Source organism: Anser anser (genome assembly GCF_964211835.1).
Source record: "Anser anser genome assembly, chromosome: 1".
Taxonomy (NCBI): Eukaryota; Metazoa; Chordata; class Aves; order Anseriformes; family Anatidae; genus Anser; species Anser anser.
In genome coordinates this window covers 65,521,760-65,534,737 of record NC_139720.1, presented here as the reverse complement: position 1 = coordinate 65,534,737, position 12,978 = coordinate 65,521,760, and the positions used below count along the sequence as shown (strand labels likewise).

The following is a 12,978-nucleotide window of genomic DNA, read 5'->3' as shown; positions in this document are numbered from 1 at the left end:
TAATGTTGATAACACATGGATGTTTTAGCTGTTGCAGAGCAGCGCTTACATCAAGCCAAGGACTTCTCAGCTTCTTGTGCTGCCCTGCCAGCAAGGAGATTGGGGATGCAGCAGGAGCTGGGAGGGGAGGCAGCCAGGACAGCTGACCCCAGCTGGCCAAAGGGATGTCCTGTGCCACGTGGCATCATGATCGGCAGTAAAACTGGGAAGCATTGGCTGGGGGGGACTGCTGTTGCTCAGGGACTGGCTGGGCATCAGTTGGCTGGTGTTGAACAAATGCATTTTGCGTCACTTTTTTTGTTGCTGTTGTTTCTTTTCTTTGTGTTTGTTGTTTTGTGTGTGTGGTTTTTTGGTTTTTTTTTGCTTTCTTATTAAACTGTCCATCTCAACGCACAAGTTCTCACACTTTCACCCTTTCCAATTCTTCCCCCATCCCACTGGAGGGGGTAGCGAGCAAACATCTGTTTGGCACTTGTGGTTTAACCCGGCCGGCAGCTAAACACCACGCAGCCGTTCGCTCACCCTCCCCCCTCCCTCTCTGGGATGGGGGAGAGAAACGGGAAAGTGAAGCCGGTGAGTTGAGATAAAGACAGTTTATTAAGACAGGAATATAATAATAACAATAATAATAATAATAGTGATAATGATAATAGTATTAATAATAATAATGTGTAAGAAACAAGTGATGCACAATGGAATTGCTCACCACCCGCTGACCGATGCCCAGCCTATTCCCGAGCAGCCGGCCCCCCACCCCGGCCAGCCACCCCTATATATTGTTTAGCATGACGTCAGATGGTATGGAATACCCCTTTGGCCAGTTTGGGTCAGCTGTCCTGGGTCTGTCCCCTCCCAGCTCCTGCTGCACCCCCAGCCTGCTCGCTGGCAGGACAGAGCGAGAAGCCGAAAAGTCCTTGGCCTGGTGTAAGCACTGCTCTGCAACAATTAAAACATCAGCATGTTATCAGCGCTCTTCTCATCCTAATCCAAAACATAGCACCCTACCAGCTACTATGAGGAAAAATTAACTCTGTCCTAACTGGAACCAGGACACACTTAACTACTTACCAGTTTAAACCACAACAACCAGTATAACTGAAATCTTCACTGGGCTACTCCTAAGAAAATACTTCTGTAATAAAATTATTTAACTTTAGGTTTTTTCCAACAAGACACGAAAATGAATAGAAAATATCACACATATTAACAAGTACCACGCTGTGGTACTATCATTCAGTAAGAATACAGTTATAACTGCATAGATTCATTAAATTGTTTCATGCTAACTCAGAAAAAGCAACTTACTGTATTCAATTAAGTTTTTTAAAAAGTGAAGAGTCGAGAGAGTTTCAGTGCAGCAGATTATCACTAACCAAAAGGAATCTACTATTTAAGTCACAGGTCACCTGAAAGTATAGTGTAACATGTCAAGTACTACCAGTACTATTTTTTTCCTCTAGCACTTTCCTTCTCCCTTTCATCTTCCCAAGCAAAACCAAAAAAAGCACTGCCTAAAATAGTAAATATACCTAAACAGCTTCAAAAACATGACCATGCTTGAATTACAGAGGCCATTTCATTAAACCTTCTTGGATACTTTAAAAACTTTAAAAAAGGGAAAGTAATTTTTCCATGGTGAGGGCTGACATGCATTTCAGGGAAACTTTCAGAACTGGACACTGGGCCTGTTTTCCATGAGGGTAGTGAGGTTTCTTACTGTTCGGCCACAAACAACTAAACAGGAGTATACCAGTAGCCACTTCAGGATTAAGCTAGCAAAAAGGTCTAGATGAGCAAACCGAAAAAACTTACTGTAAGTAGAGTCGACTACAAAGAGACCTCAATTTTAACCAACATCTCGGGTTTATTTTAATCTAGAGATGCTTGTAAGACAGACAAGACAAAAGACGCCCAAGATTCTCTGTTCTTCTGCCTATTCTGTAACTAGCCAGACCACTACAAAAAAAAAAAAAACTGTAAAGTACTTTATGACAGTTGCATAACAAGATATGCACTGCTTATGACAAAAGATGAACAGGTATTAAACAGTATTACTTAAATGTAGCCAAGAATGCCGTTTATGTATTTGTGAAAGCTGTGGGACTGTAGGTTTTAACTAGAGATCTAAATTAAGACCAGTGTCATGTGAAGTTTGTTTTACTGGCAATATGTCAACATTCAGCACCATTCCGTTGCATTTGGGGTCAGCAGTTAGTACATTCTGCCTCTCAGAGAATGCTTCACGAGGTAAGCACTACAGAAATGATTATGAGCAGGTTAAATTACTTCCAAAGGGAAAGCGAGTGGTTAGCATCAATCCCAGAAAAGAAGATGATAAAGAAAAAACACAAGAAGCAGAAACGAGCACTGAAGAGGAAGCTTACAAGTCTGACAAGAAACATTTAAAAAGAGGCTTGCAACTTGAAAACATTTTAATCATACCAATTGCCTGGGAGAAGCACCAAAATAATTTAGCTGTCTGTGTGACATGCAAGCTTATTAAACTCATTTAAATCATGCTACTGCACTAACACAACAGTAACATTAGATAACAAACCTGGTTTTCTTCTTGCAAAACTCTATACTGTTCCTTCCAAATGGTGATTTTTGAAGCTTCATCTTTCCTCAGAGCTCTCTCTTTTTTTAGCTCAGGGCTCCAGAAGGTCTTGATACTGTTCATGGAAGAACTCAGCTTGCTCTCTTTCACCTCCACATCCTTGCGAAGCAGATCATTTTCCCTTAATACTTCTTTGAGTTGTGTCTGCAGATCCATTATTGTGTTATCCCTGGCCTGGCGCAGCGAGTGAGGCACGGTGGATGCCATACTCACTGGAGGGAGATGGTGCTCTCCAAATGCAATAGTATCGCTGGCAACTCCACTACTGGCAATGTTAGGGCTGCTACCCATTGCAGTCATCCTAACACCGTAAGGCAGCCGCCCCCCAGATCGGCCCAAAGTCATGGTGCTTTTCGGGGTGTCTGCACCCACATTCTCATGGTCACTTAGATACATAGGGCCAGATGTAGCATAGGCAGCGTTTAAGGACTGGATATTTTCCATAGAAAGGGTTTTCCCACTGCCGCCCCCAGTACTGCTCCCAGAACTGCCTCCTGTGCTGTTGGTTCGACGATGGCCCAAGCGTGGTGACCGTGGCAGCCTTGGTGAACGCCCTGGGCTCTGGTTGCTTGGCTCAACCTTGCCAACTGACCGAGCACTTCCATACATGATTAAGCTGGTGGTGTGAGGCAGTTAGACAGGCATAAATCTGGGATGGAAAGTCCTACGAAGTTCTTCCGTGGTTATAAGTCAGCTTAAGGCCAATCACAACTTATAAAAGATCCATTTGTCCATCTTTGGAGTCACATGCTCACGATGTTCAGGACCATATCTGTGCCAAGAAAAAGAACATATTAAAGATCCAGTTTATCAGAAAATATTTCATCCCATGTTAGAATAAGAGCATATTCTACTACCATTGCATTCCTCCAGCATCCTTTTAATTCCCACCAGCAATAAAAGTGATCTTTTATTTCAACCCTAACAGTTGAACTCAAAAAGGAACTTCTTTTCTTGTTTTTCTGTTGTCATGTTATAAAGGTAAAGAGAATGAAAACCTCATCAGTTTTCAAGCCATAATTTTGTTGATCATGATCTGAACTCTACAAACGCTGAGAAACTTTTTTCCCCCACTGTTTCTAACTCACCCTTATCCTTTACTTGTTACTTTTCTGAGTAAAAGAGACTTAACCAAAATTTAAACCTCATTCAGTTGTATTTTTTCTTTCAAGCACTGCTAGCTCCTGTAGGACAGTTTCTAAATCCAGTGCGTACCTACACTGAAATGGTTCCAATCTCGTACTTGTTCTCTAAACAAGACTTAAATCTTTGTTCGGGTTAAATAAATATTTTAATCAAAATATACTTCTCATTTATCAGCTCAGATTAATTCTATTAAATGCTATCATTCCAACCGCAGGGACCTCTCCAAAAATAGAACAGTATGACAACACCATGCTGCAGTTCCCCCTCCCTGTTATTTTAAATATGGATATACAGCAAAATTCCTTATTTTATGCATATTTTGCCATTCTGTAAGTGTGCTAGCAAGTACCTCTTTGGTACAGGCACTGGGCTGACACCACAGATAGTCAAGATCTATCACAACGGCAAGAAACAGGGATGAAATCTACTCTCATGACCGAGCTACAGCACTGTAGGACTATTCCCACCACTACCCAGTTCTCACTTTTTTTTTTTAATTTATTTTTCCAGTAAAAACTATTTCAAGTCACTGTTGGGCTCAACTAAAATCAAAAATAAAACAAGACTGAAAGATTTCTGGTCTGATCTCTCCCCATTTGGTGAAAGATGACCTAGTGGTGTCCAAAGTCACCATATATATCGTAACATCTCTCCTTTCACACTGGCTTTCATCCAACCTCACCTTCTGCTAGGAAGTTTGGTTTGCCAGATATTAGGAATCAATCAATATTTGCAGCTCCTATTGCTGAAGGCATGTTTATGAGTTGGGCAAGCAGACAAAATATTACAGTTAAGAGAAGAGTACACTTACAAAAAAAATGTAGAACTTGGGGAGTGTGAGGGGAAGGTAGAGGAGGGTTGAAAACATTAAAAAAGTATTTGAAAAGTACTGGATGAGGGTAGAAAACAAGGGGGAGGTAGAAGTCTGATGAAGAAAAGACATGATTCTTGCTCTCAGAAAAGAGTCACTACAGGAACACAATGCAAGAAACTGTTTAAACATGGAGTTTTAAATCACAAAACAAGATCAGAGTAGAACAGCTTCATTTACACGCTATTTCATGGAAAATACAACAGCATGAGTAATTTTACAAAGCTTATTGTGTAGCTGCTACTGTGCTTCATAAGCAGTGCTCAGGAAGTTCAAGTGCTCACTTTTTCTTTTTTTTTTTTTTTTTTAAATAAGCGACAACCATAGCTACTCTGCTCAGTCTAGCAACAACATTGCTATGGAGCATTTTAAGCACACACATTTTAAGCATATGTAAAGTAAAAGAGGCCATGGAAAGATAGCCAGTGGCACTAATAATTGAAGTTATTTGTTTTTTAAAAACAAGTTACAGATAGGAAGTTTCTTATACTTCAGCCAGGTATCCTTATGCAAAACGGTACAGAAATACAAACTACGAAACAGTGCTGACTTTGTTACACTGGAGTAACTTCAATAATCAAGACACTGTGCCCCAGATCTGGAAAGAAAACACTTTTTCCAAACAGAAAAGCTAGTTCAGACTAATCTCAGTGTTTGAGACATCTAAATGCTAAAAATGCTGCAATAGCAACCACTGAGCACTCAAAACAAGTTAGATATTTCTCTGACGTTATAGAAATTATGTTCATCTGAGAGCTTGTCTTTATAAGGATTCTCACAAAAATTAATCCACAGTCCTTAATTTGCTAGAAACTCACCACTGTAAATCACTGTGAACACTCATTCACTTAAACAGCTTTAAATGTTTCTGCCCAAACCAAAAATGTTTTATTTCGTAAGTTTTAGCTAAAGCACTCTCCCCTCCAAAAACATGAAGTTTAAATGTTGCTACCAGTACGTTACTGAAGCATGCAGAAGCATCACCGAGTAAGTGCTTAACAACACGCAAGAAGCATGCAAAAGATTTTAGAGCATTTCTAATGAGTTAATCAACCCCGAAAAGAGAAAAAAAAAAGTTTAAACTCATGGAATTACTCTCTTTACTTTAGGTAATATTTTGTCAAACTATTCATAGCTTTTGAATGAATGAAAGCGACTAGTGTCCTTGGCAGGAAAGTCACTTCCCACGCAGCTGAACGGAGCTGGTCGCACACAAGGCGCGGTTCCGCGGTGATGCCACACAGCAGGCAGCAGATTAATCCTCTTCCAGCATAGCTGAAAACACCAGTTCTATACTAGCTCATCTCCTACCCCTTTTTCACAGGCAGGCATCCTCTCTATTAGTCCAAAAATAATAATAAATTAAGGAATTCAATCTATGAATAGCAACTGCTAGAATTTGCTACTGACTTAGAACATCATCAGATGTACAGACAGGACTCAGAGTGGGCACATGTGACACTCAGAGAAAGACATCAATTCCGTACATTACAGTGCACTCACGTTTCAAAACAAACAAACAAAAATAACCAACCAAAAAAAAGGTCTTTGGAAACAAGAAAACCTAACCCACCACTACTTCTCTCGGAGTAAGAACTTTCATTATATAATTTTTAGACTTGAAATTTGTGACTATTCCAAATACTAACTAAATGCACCTTTCCAATCATGTTCCAGTATTTTCACTAACACAGAAACTTGTCATGGTTCAAGAAAAAAAATCACATTACAAGATAAATCATCTCAATTCCTCTTTTTAGATTTATTTTTTTTCTAGTAGCATTCTTCACTGGCCATTTCATTTTACTGCTATTAGGAATCCAGAAGCAGAAGTAGTTAAGAGAAATCACACCAGCAAGAACATCTTTCACCCTGGAAACAGCAAAGTGAAGGAAATGACAGAAATGCCTCCTCTCATTTGCAATAGCAATTGATCAGGAAGAAGAAAGTTATAGATCTCTTCCGGTAATACAAGCATGGAAGACTTCAGAAAGCGCCATAACCAGAAAAGTTCGTTTTTCAATATTCTAGCATTTTATTACGAGTCTCAGAAGTAGGGCCTCTTATCTTTCATGAATCCAAGATGCAGCACTTTTTTTTTTCCTCTGTGACTTGAGGTTTACTTGCAGATAGATCATCCCTTAACCTTACAGGGTGGTCAAAACCACAAGGAACACTGTTGAACAGTGACATGAATGCTTTGCAAATTTCCCTGTTGGTTTTAAAAATTTTCAGTCTTTTCTGTCAATACAGGAAGCCTCACCTATGATTACAAAGAAAGATTATAAGCTGAAAGTGCTTAAAAAAATAATAATAAAGTGCTGAGGTCAGTGCTAAACCATTTTTCCCCTCAAGGTACGATGCATACTTCCACAGCTACGAAACAAAACTCTTTTGTTCACTCTTCATTCACTGAACAAAAGCTTCCAAAGGGTATCATATCTGCAAGCTAATTAAAAATAATCCTAAAAAATTAACATCAGTCAAGCCAAAAACACCATACAGGTATCTAGAGATCGGCATAGCAGCTTTGCCAGTACAGAGACATGCAATCAACCTGCTTTGGGTATTAGTTGTAAATGCCATCTTGTGATCATGAACGAGATGAACAACGAGAATAAAAAAAAAAAATGTATAGTCTGACAAACATTTAAACGTACTACAGTGTAACTCATGGCAACTAAAATGAATCAATTTCATTAACAGAGCCCAGTTACGCCCAGTGAAAAGCAACAGAGGATCGAGTCTCCTTCAAAACAGCAAAGCAGCTACTGCTCCAAGAAGTCTCTCAATATCCAGAGCCATGCATCAGTACAAGTGGTTAACTACCTACTGCCCCAGAAGCCAGCATGCTGAAAGAGCAGGCAAACCGAATCTGCACAGCTTCACGGAAATGTATGTGTACGGCAGTTACAAAGTGAGGGATGGCATGAACAGGTACGCTAGTTTTGTGAAAAGATGTAGTGGTTTTCAACAAAAGGGCTTATTCAGGCATTCTAGAAGTGTAAGAATTTCTGGAGGGACCAGATTAATATCAGCTTCAGGATAAAGAACCCAACAAAATGAGATGCATTTACCAACAGTCACACTCAGCCCCTATTTCTAGCATCGGATGTGAACCAATGGCTCGGAAAGCAGACATTCCTGGCTACACCTATCAGAAAACCTCTGTTAATGGTGCTTCAGTTTTGTCAATCTCCAGAGAATCTTTCTTATAAATATATAAAGCCTCTCACACTCCTTCCCAACTCCCAGATCTCCAGGAAAAACAGTAATAACACAGTAACTACTTTTAGGTAAGGAAGCAAACCAAATACAGAAAAATGTATTGCAGAAGCGTAGGAATATCCCGGCTTACATTCGCTAAAACAAAAAGACTTTAAGGATAACCTTTGCAGCCTTCAGTAGGTAATGCTTCCTCAGAACTGGTTTGCTGCAGTTTCCATTCAGGACTGCCACAAGCTGATGGACAAAAACACGTACAGAGCTAGCTCTGTAAGAGCATCACTACCCAATACTCAGCAACCAAGCAGTCCAACAGTGAATGAGGCAGGAAAACCCATCTTACAGCACAGTGACGCCTCCAGTGTCTCACATCAGTCACATACTCAGCTTCCAGAAGAATGAGCTTGCCTGTTCATTCCCTGTTTGCAGAAGGAGAGCTTTGTATGTCAGTTCTACTACAGCAACAAAGAAGTCAGCTTTTCCAAGGGTGGTCTGAATCTGACAATGTAGTGAGGCAGACACACTGGACTTCATTAACAAAGGTATCAATTTTTCACAATTAATACCCTCACAGTTAATCAAGATATGCAGTAGGACCTGGACTTTCCTGTTACTTTCTGGTGTGCGCCCCAAATTACAAAAGCCAGGGTATGCACTTTTTATAAAGAATGAAGATAAATGATATTTATCTTCCAGTTTGACTTCTAGGCTTGGAAGTTATTAGGTTTATCTGTCCTTTAGGTTTGACTTTTAGATTTGCAAAGTCAGAAAGCTTACCAGTTTTTATAGCAAATTAGTGACTACTACACAGTAAAAGGGCAGAAGAAAATTATCTTGGAAATTGTTTGCAAGCCAGCCAATGCTGGATACAAGGCACTGAACCCGTGGAATTCAGGGTTGTTTATCCATATCAAAATACTTTTATCCTCGCAGCCTTGACTGCAAGAAAACAAGGGAGATTAACATAACTAAGACAGAAAGACGACAGAAAAGTTACTCTTCATATTACGAATGATTCTCATTCCTGGATGTGTATGAATAGATGCCAAAGCACCAACATCTGTTTATGTCCAAGCCTTTTTAGTGTGCTGTGTTTTTTGTTTTTTTGAGTTCACCTACTTGAACATCTGCTGAGTTGACTGAAAGTCATGGTGCCCTTATTCTGCTTCAATGAACATAAGAAAATGTAAATTGATGTGTTCTCCCTCGCATATGTAGACAGAGAAATCTTCCTAAAAAAAAGAATCTCAAAAATCACTGAGAACATGGCTTTGACATTTTGAAAATCATGTTCTGTAAAAGGCAGGCATCCGTGAACTCTGACCCTAACATTCTAAGGAAAATCCCAGCAGTCACGCATTAAAGGCGTGTTTTGTTGCTAAACCTAACTGACACTCCTGTTACACGTTTTCTGAATTGGGAAGGTTAGCATAAATGGTACGCATGCACTTTAAATCACCGCATAACATGGAAACATCTTGATTATCTGTCCTTTGTAGATACTGTTCTGTTTCCCATTCTTCTCTTCCATGCTTTCAAGGTATTACACCCAGAACACACTGAATACAAACCAGAACAATTCACTGGCTTCCTAGTGAAGTTCTGCCTCCTAAGCACACATTTCCTTTCATGAGATCTACTTGCTCCGCAAGAAGGACACGACTAGGACGACAGAACATGCCCTACTCTACAGCAGCTTCTCTGCAAAAGCAATTTCAGTTGATATCAGGTTTTGATGCTTATAATTCCAATTATTATTGGAAATGATAAAGGCACAAAGGGTACATTTTCACCATCACAGCCTCATTCCTTTACATCTTCCTTCCTAAAAACTGAGAGCACAAAAAGAAAAAGCTCACTATTATTACAAAGATGCACATATTTCAGCTACAGCTTCGTTCACTCCTATTTACGTGCTCTGTGATACACCACTTGCTTATAAGCATTTTTTCTTACAGCTCTTGAGGTCAGCCTCAACTAGCAAAGGAACACAAGGTACTACTGATATTTCTAAAGGCCTTATCTCATTTTTCAGACTAAGGTGGTTCTGCTCACAACAAACTAAGAGTTAACCTGTCACTACATTTGCTTGCACAAGCAAATTCCTCCCCCTTGTCAGGTAGCTGTGCGCCAGTAAAAATTTTTCTGTCTTCCACAGGAGAGCGGGGCACATAGTTCTTAAGACTATCTGGACACCACGCTTAAAGGTTTCACAGGTACGGCAGAAGCCTTGGACACTGTTCAAGCACCTATTCGCTCCTTCAGTTTTGTCTTTCACTAGCGGCATCAAATTTGTTACAAGGTGATTGGCACATGGTGCAGATACCATCCCACACCATGAATCAGCTTCAGTTGCAGGTTCTTGTCTGGGTTTACCAGAGATTGGACCAGATGGTCCCTCTCAGCCCTACCTTCTTAACACTGATATGCTTTGACAGGTCCACAGGCACATCGGGATTTGTGCTGGGCAACGAATGGGAGCTAAGTCCCTAAATTTAAAGTAAGTATGGGACAAAACCAACAAAATTTGGTATGCCTTATTTTTTTTTTTAAAAAAAAAAAAGACACTAAGACAAGAAGCAACAGAAGTCAGAGTGTGCACGTAAACTTATTAGTGGTGAAACAGCCCTAACTAAAATAATTTTCATTCTTCAATTACCTAGGAGGTTAAAGACCTGTAGACATGGATTTGCTGTGTACAGCTAGAGGTTGTAGCCTGATTTTCAGTGTACCGTCAATAAATACTGTGCACATGTAGTACACATGGCTGTTTCTCTTTCTCCCCCAAGGTGGCACGCAACTAACAGCCAACTTCCCAGTACTGAAATCAGTAAGAAACAACCCTGAAAGTGATAGAGATGCTTTGAAAACCCAGAAGTACCTAGAAGCACTGCTGAATCTGCATAGACAGCTAGCCTAGGCTCTCCACAGGTAACATCAGTGCAAAGCGTGCTCCTTCTACAGAATTAGAACACAGAATGGGACCTTAGAGACCTTCTGGTTCCAACCCCCTGGCACGGGCAGGGACACCACCCACTAGATCAGGTTGACCAAGGCCCATCCATCCTGGCCTTGAACACCTCCAGGGATGGGGCAGCCACAGCTTCTCTGGGCATCTCTGGATCTTTCTCTTAACATCTCTAGATGTTTCTCTTAGGAAACATCACTTTTCTTAAATCAACACTGGATTTTCTAGGCTCTCTTGGTCTATTGCTGCTATACAACAGCCCACAGGGTGACACAGTTACTCCAGCTTAAGTAGACGCCAACTGATAGACGACTCCTCACCTGAGTGCTCATACTGCAGGGTGGCCAGCAAGGATCACCAACATTAATAATTCTAGCAACTGGTTTGATTATTTGAACAGCTGTGTCCACGCATCCATAAAGTTCTGGGCGTACCATGCTCAGATAAAACAAGCTAGACCTGGTGAACCTACCTACAATTTTCAAAAGCCTTATCCAAGGAAGGATAACAGGGAGCGGTGAGGGGAATAACAGTGGAAGAGTATCCCGCTGCGCAAAATAAGGAGTAATAGCAAGGAACTCATGCACTGGCTACGATCGTATGGTCAAATATTTCTATTCATACAGCAACACAGAAGACTGCTATCAGGAACTGAGAAAGTGGCAGACTCAGGAAAAAAAAGTTTCCTTCATGACCAAGATTGCAATTTAGTAAAAAGGTACAAGCCACGTACCTGCTTCTGTGCCAGTCAGGCATTAACTGGATGGTAGAGATGAAACAAAATGTGGACAAAATTTCATAAAAGGTCAGGCTCAAAAACCCCAATGCTAAGACTTAGGAAAAATATGATGCCTTCATATAGCCCACATAACACAAACCCAAAGAGAAGGAAAACTGCTAACATCCTTGGAGTGACCTGATTACAGCAAAATTGGCATGGTGGACAATGTGGAGAAAGTTCAAATTATATCGAATATCATGACAGACTCAGGTTTTACCCAGCAGATCAGCAACTTTTTCTAGTTGAAGCCCTTCTTATGGATAGGATAAGATAGATAAGCACCAACAATTGCGTTACTAACTCTGCTCGTGCTAGCATGGGCAAGGTGGTGATTTTTCTCCTCTAGCCTTGCTTGACATGCTGTAAGGGTGCTGACTCATACGTGACCCCAAACTGGGGCACGCATCTGAGCTTCTGCAGTTTTCAACCCAAAATACCCATGCGTGCTTTACAGGGATATGTCAGGCTGCAGTAACTCAGGAGAAGACGTATGTTCAGCCACCTACTGCTACAGATGCAGCGCTCTCTGGGACAAAAGGAGGGCAAGGCAGAGGGTGGAGGTTACCGCTTCAGACATCCTAGCTGGCCATTTGCTAAGAACCGGAGCTGTGCAGTCAGACTAGACAACTTTTTCTGGCTACAACCTGTTGGGTTTGAGGCAACACATTATTCACCCGACCTCCACCGACGTGTCCCCAGAAGGAGTCCGGATAAGACGCAGAGCATTCGCTGCCCTTCCCACCCGCTCTGTTTCGGCGCCCCCGCTGCCCGTGCTCTCGGGGCTCCACGCGCCGCCTCCCCACCCCCGCGGCCGCCCCTTGACACCTTGCCCCGTCTCCAGCCCCCCCCGGTTCCGCGGGGCTCTCGCTCGGCGCACGCCCGGCGGGGCCAGCTGCCCGCCCTGCCGCAGGGCTGCCGGCGGAACGAGCCGCGCGGGCGGCACCGGGGGCTGGCGGCACGGCCGAGACGGATGCGGCGGCTCCCGGCAGATGCCGGGACAAAGCCCGGTGCCCGCTGACACCCCCTGGGCAGGGCAGGGCAGGGCAGGGCCGGACGGACGCACGGACACACGGACCGGAGCGGTGACAGCGTGCGGGGCCCGGCAGGGGCGAGGCCCCGCTCCCCGCTCCCCCCCCGCCGCCTTCCCCCGGCCCTGGCGGTCTCCCCGCCGCCCCCGGACCCACCTGAGCGGCGGCTCCCCTGCCGCCAGGCCCCGCCGCAGCCCCGGCACGGCCCTGCCCGGCGGCTGCCCGCGGCTACCGGCTCCCGCAGGCCCCGCCCCGCCGCTGGCTCCCCCCAGCGGCCGGTAAGGAGCGGCGGCAGCGGCGGCGGCGGCGCCCCCTCCCTCCCCTGCGGCCCCCGGCCCCCAG

General features: G+C 42.9%; 1 protein-coding gene across 16 annotated transcripts in view; it reads right to left on the bottom strand.

The window, feature by feature from the left end:
• Positions 1–12,978, bottom strand: part of ERC1 (ELKS/RAB6-interacting/CAST family member 1) — a 308,495-nt gene that overhangs the window by 295,362 nt on the left and 155 nt on the right. For 13 of the 16 annotated variants that reach the window (XR_014578009.1, XR_014578010.1, XR_014578011.1 and 10 more), the window contains exon 2: positions 2,558–3,389. Coding sequence is in view for 12 of the 16 variants with exons in the window: in XM_083819803.1 (XP_083675929.1) it covers positions 2,558–3,226 (669 nt within the window). In the remaining 4 variants the exon portion in view is untranslated. Of the gene's footprint in view, positions 1–2,557; positions 3,390–12,792; positions 12,945–12,978 lie in introns of those variants that run through there. The other 3 variants (XM_083819808.1, XM_083819810.1, XM_083819812.1) reach the window with 1 other exon arrangement.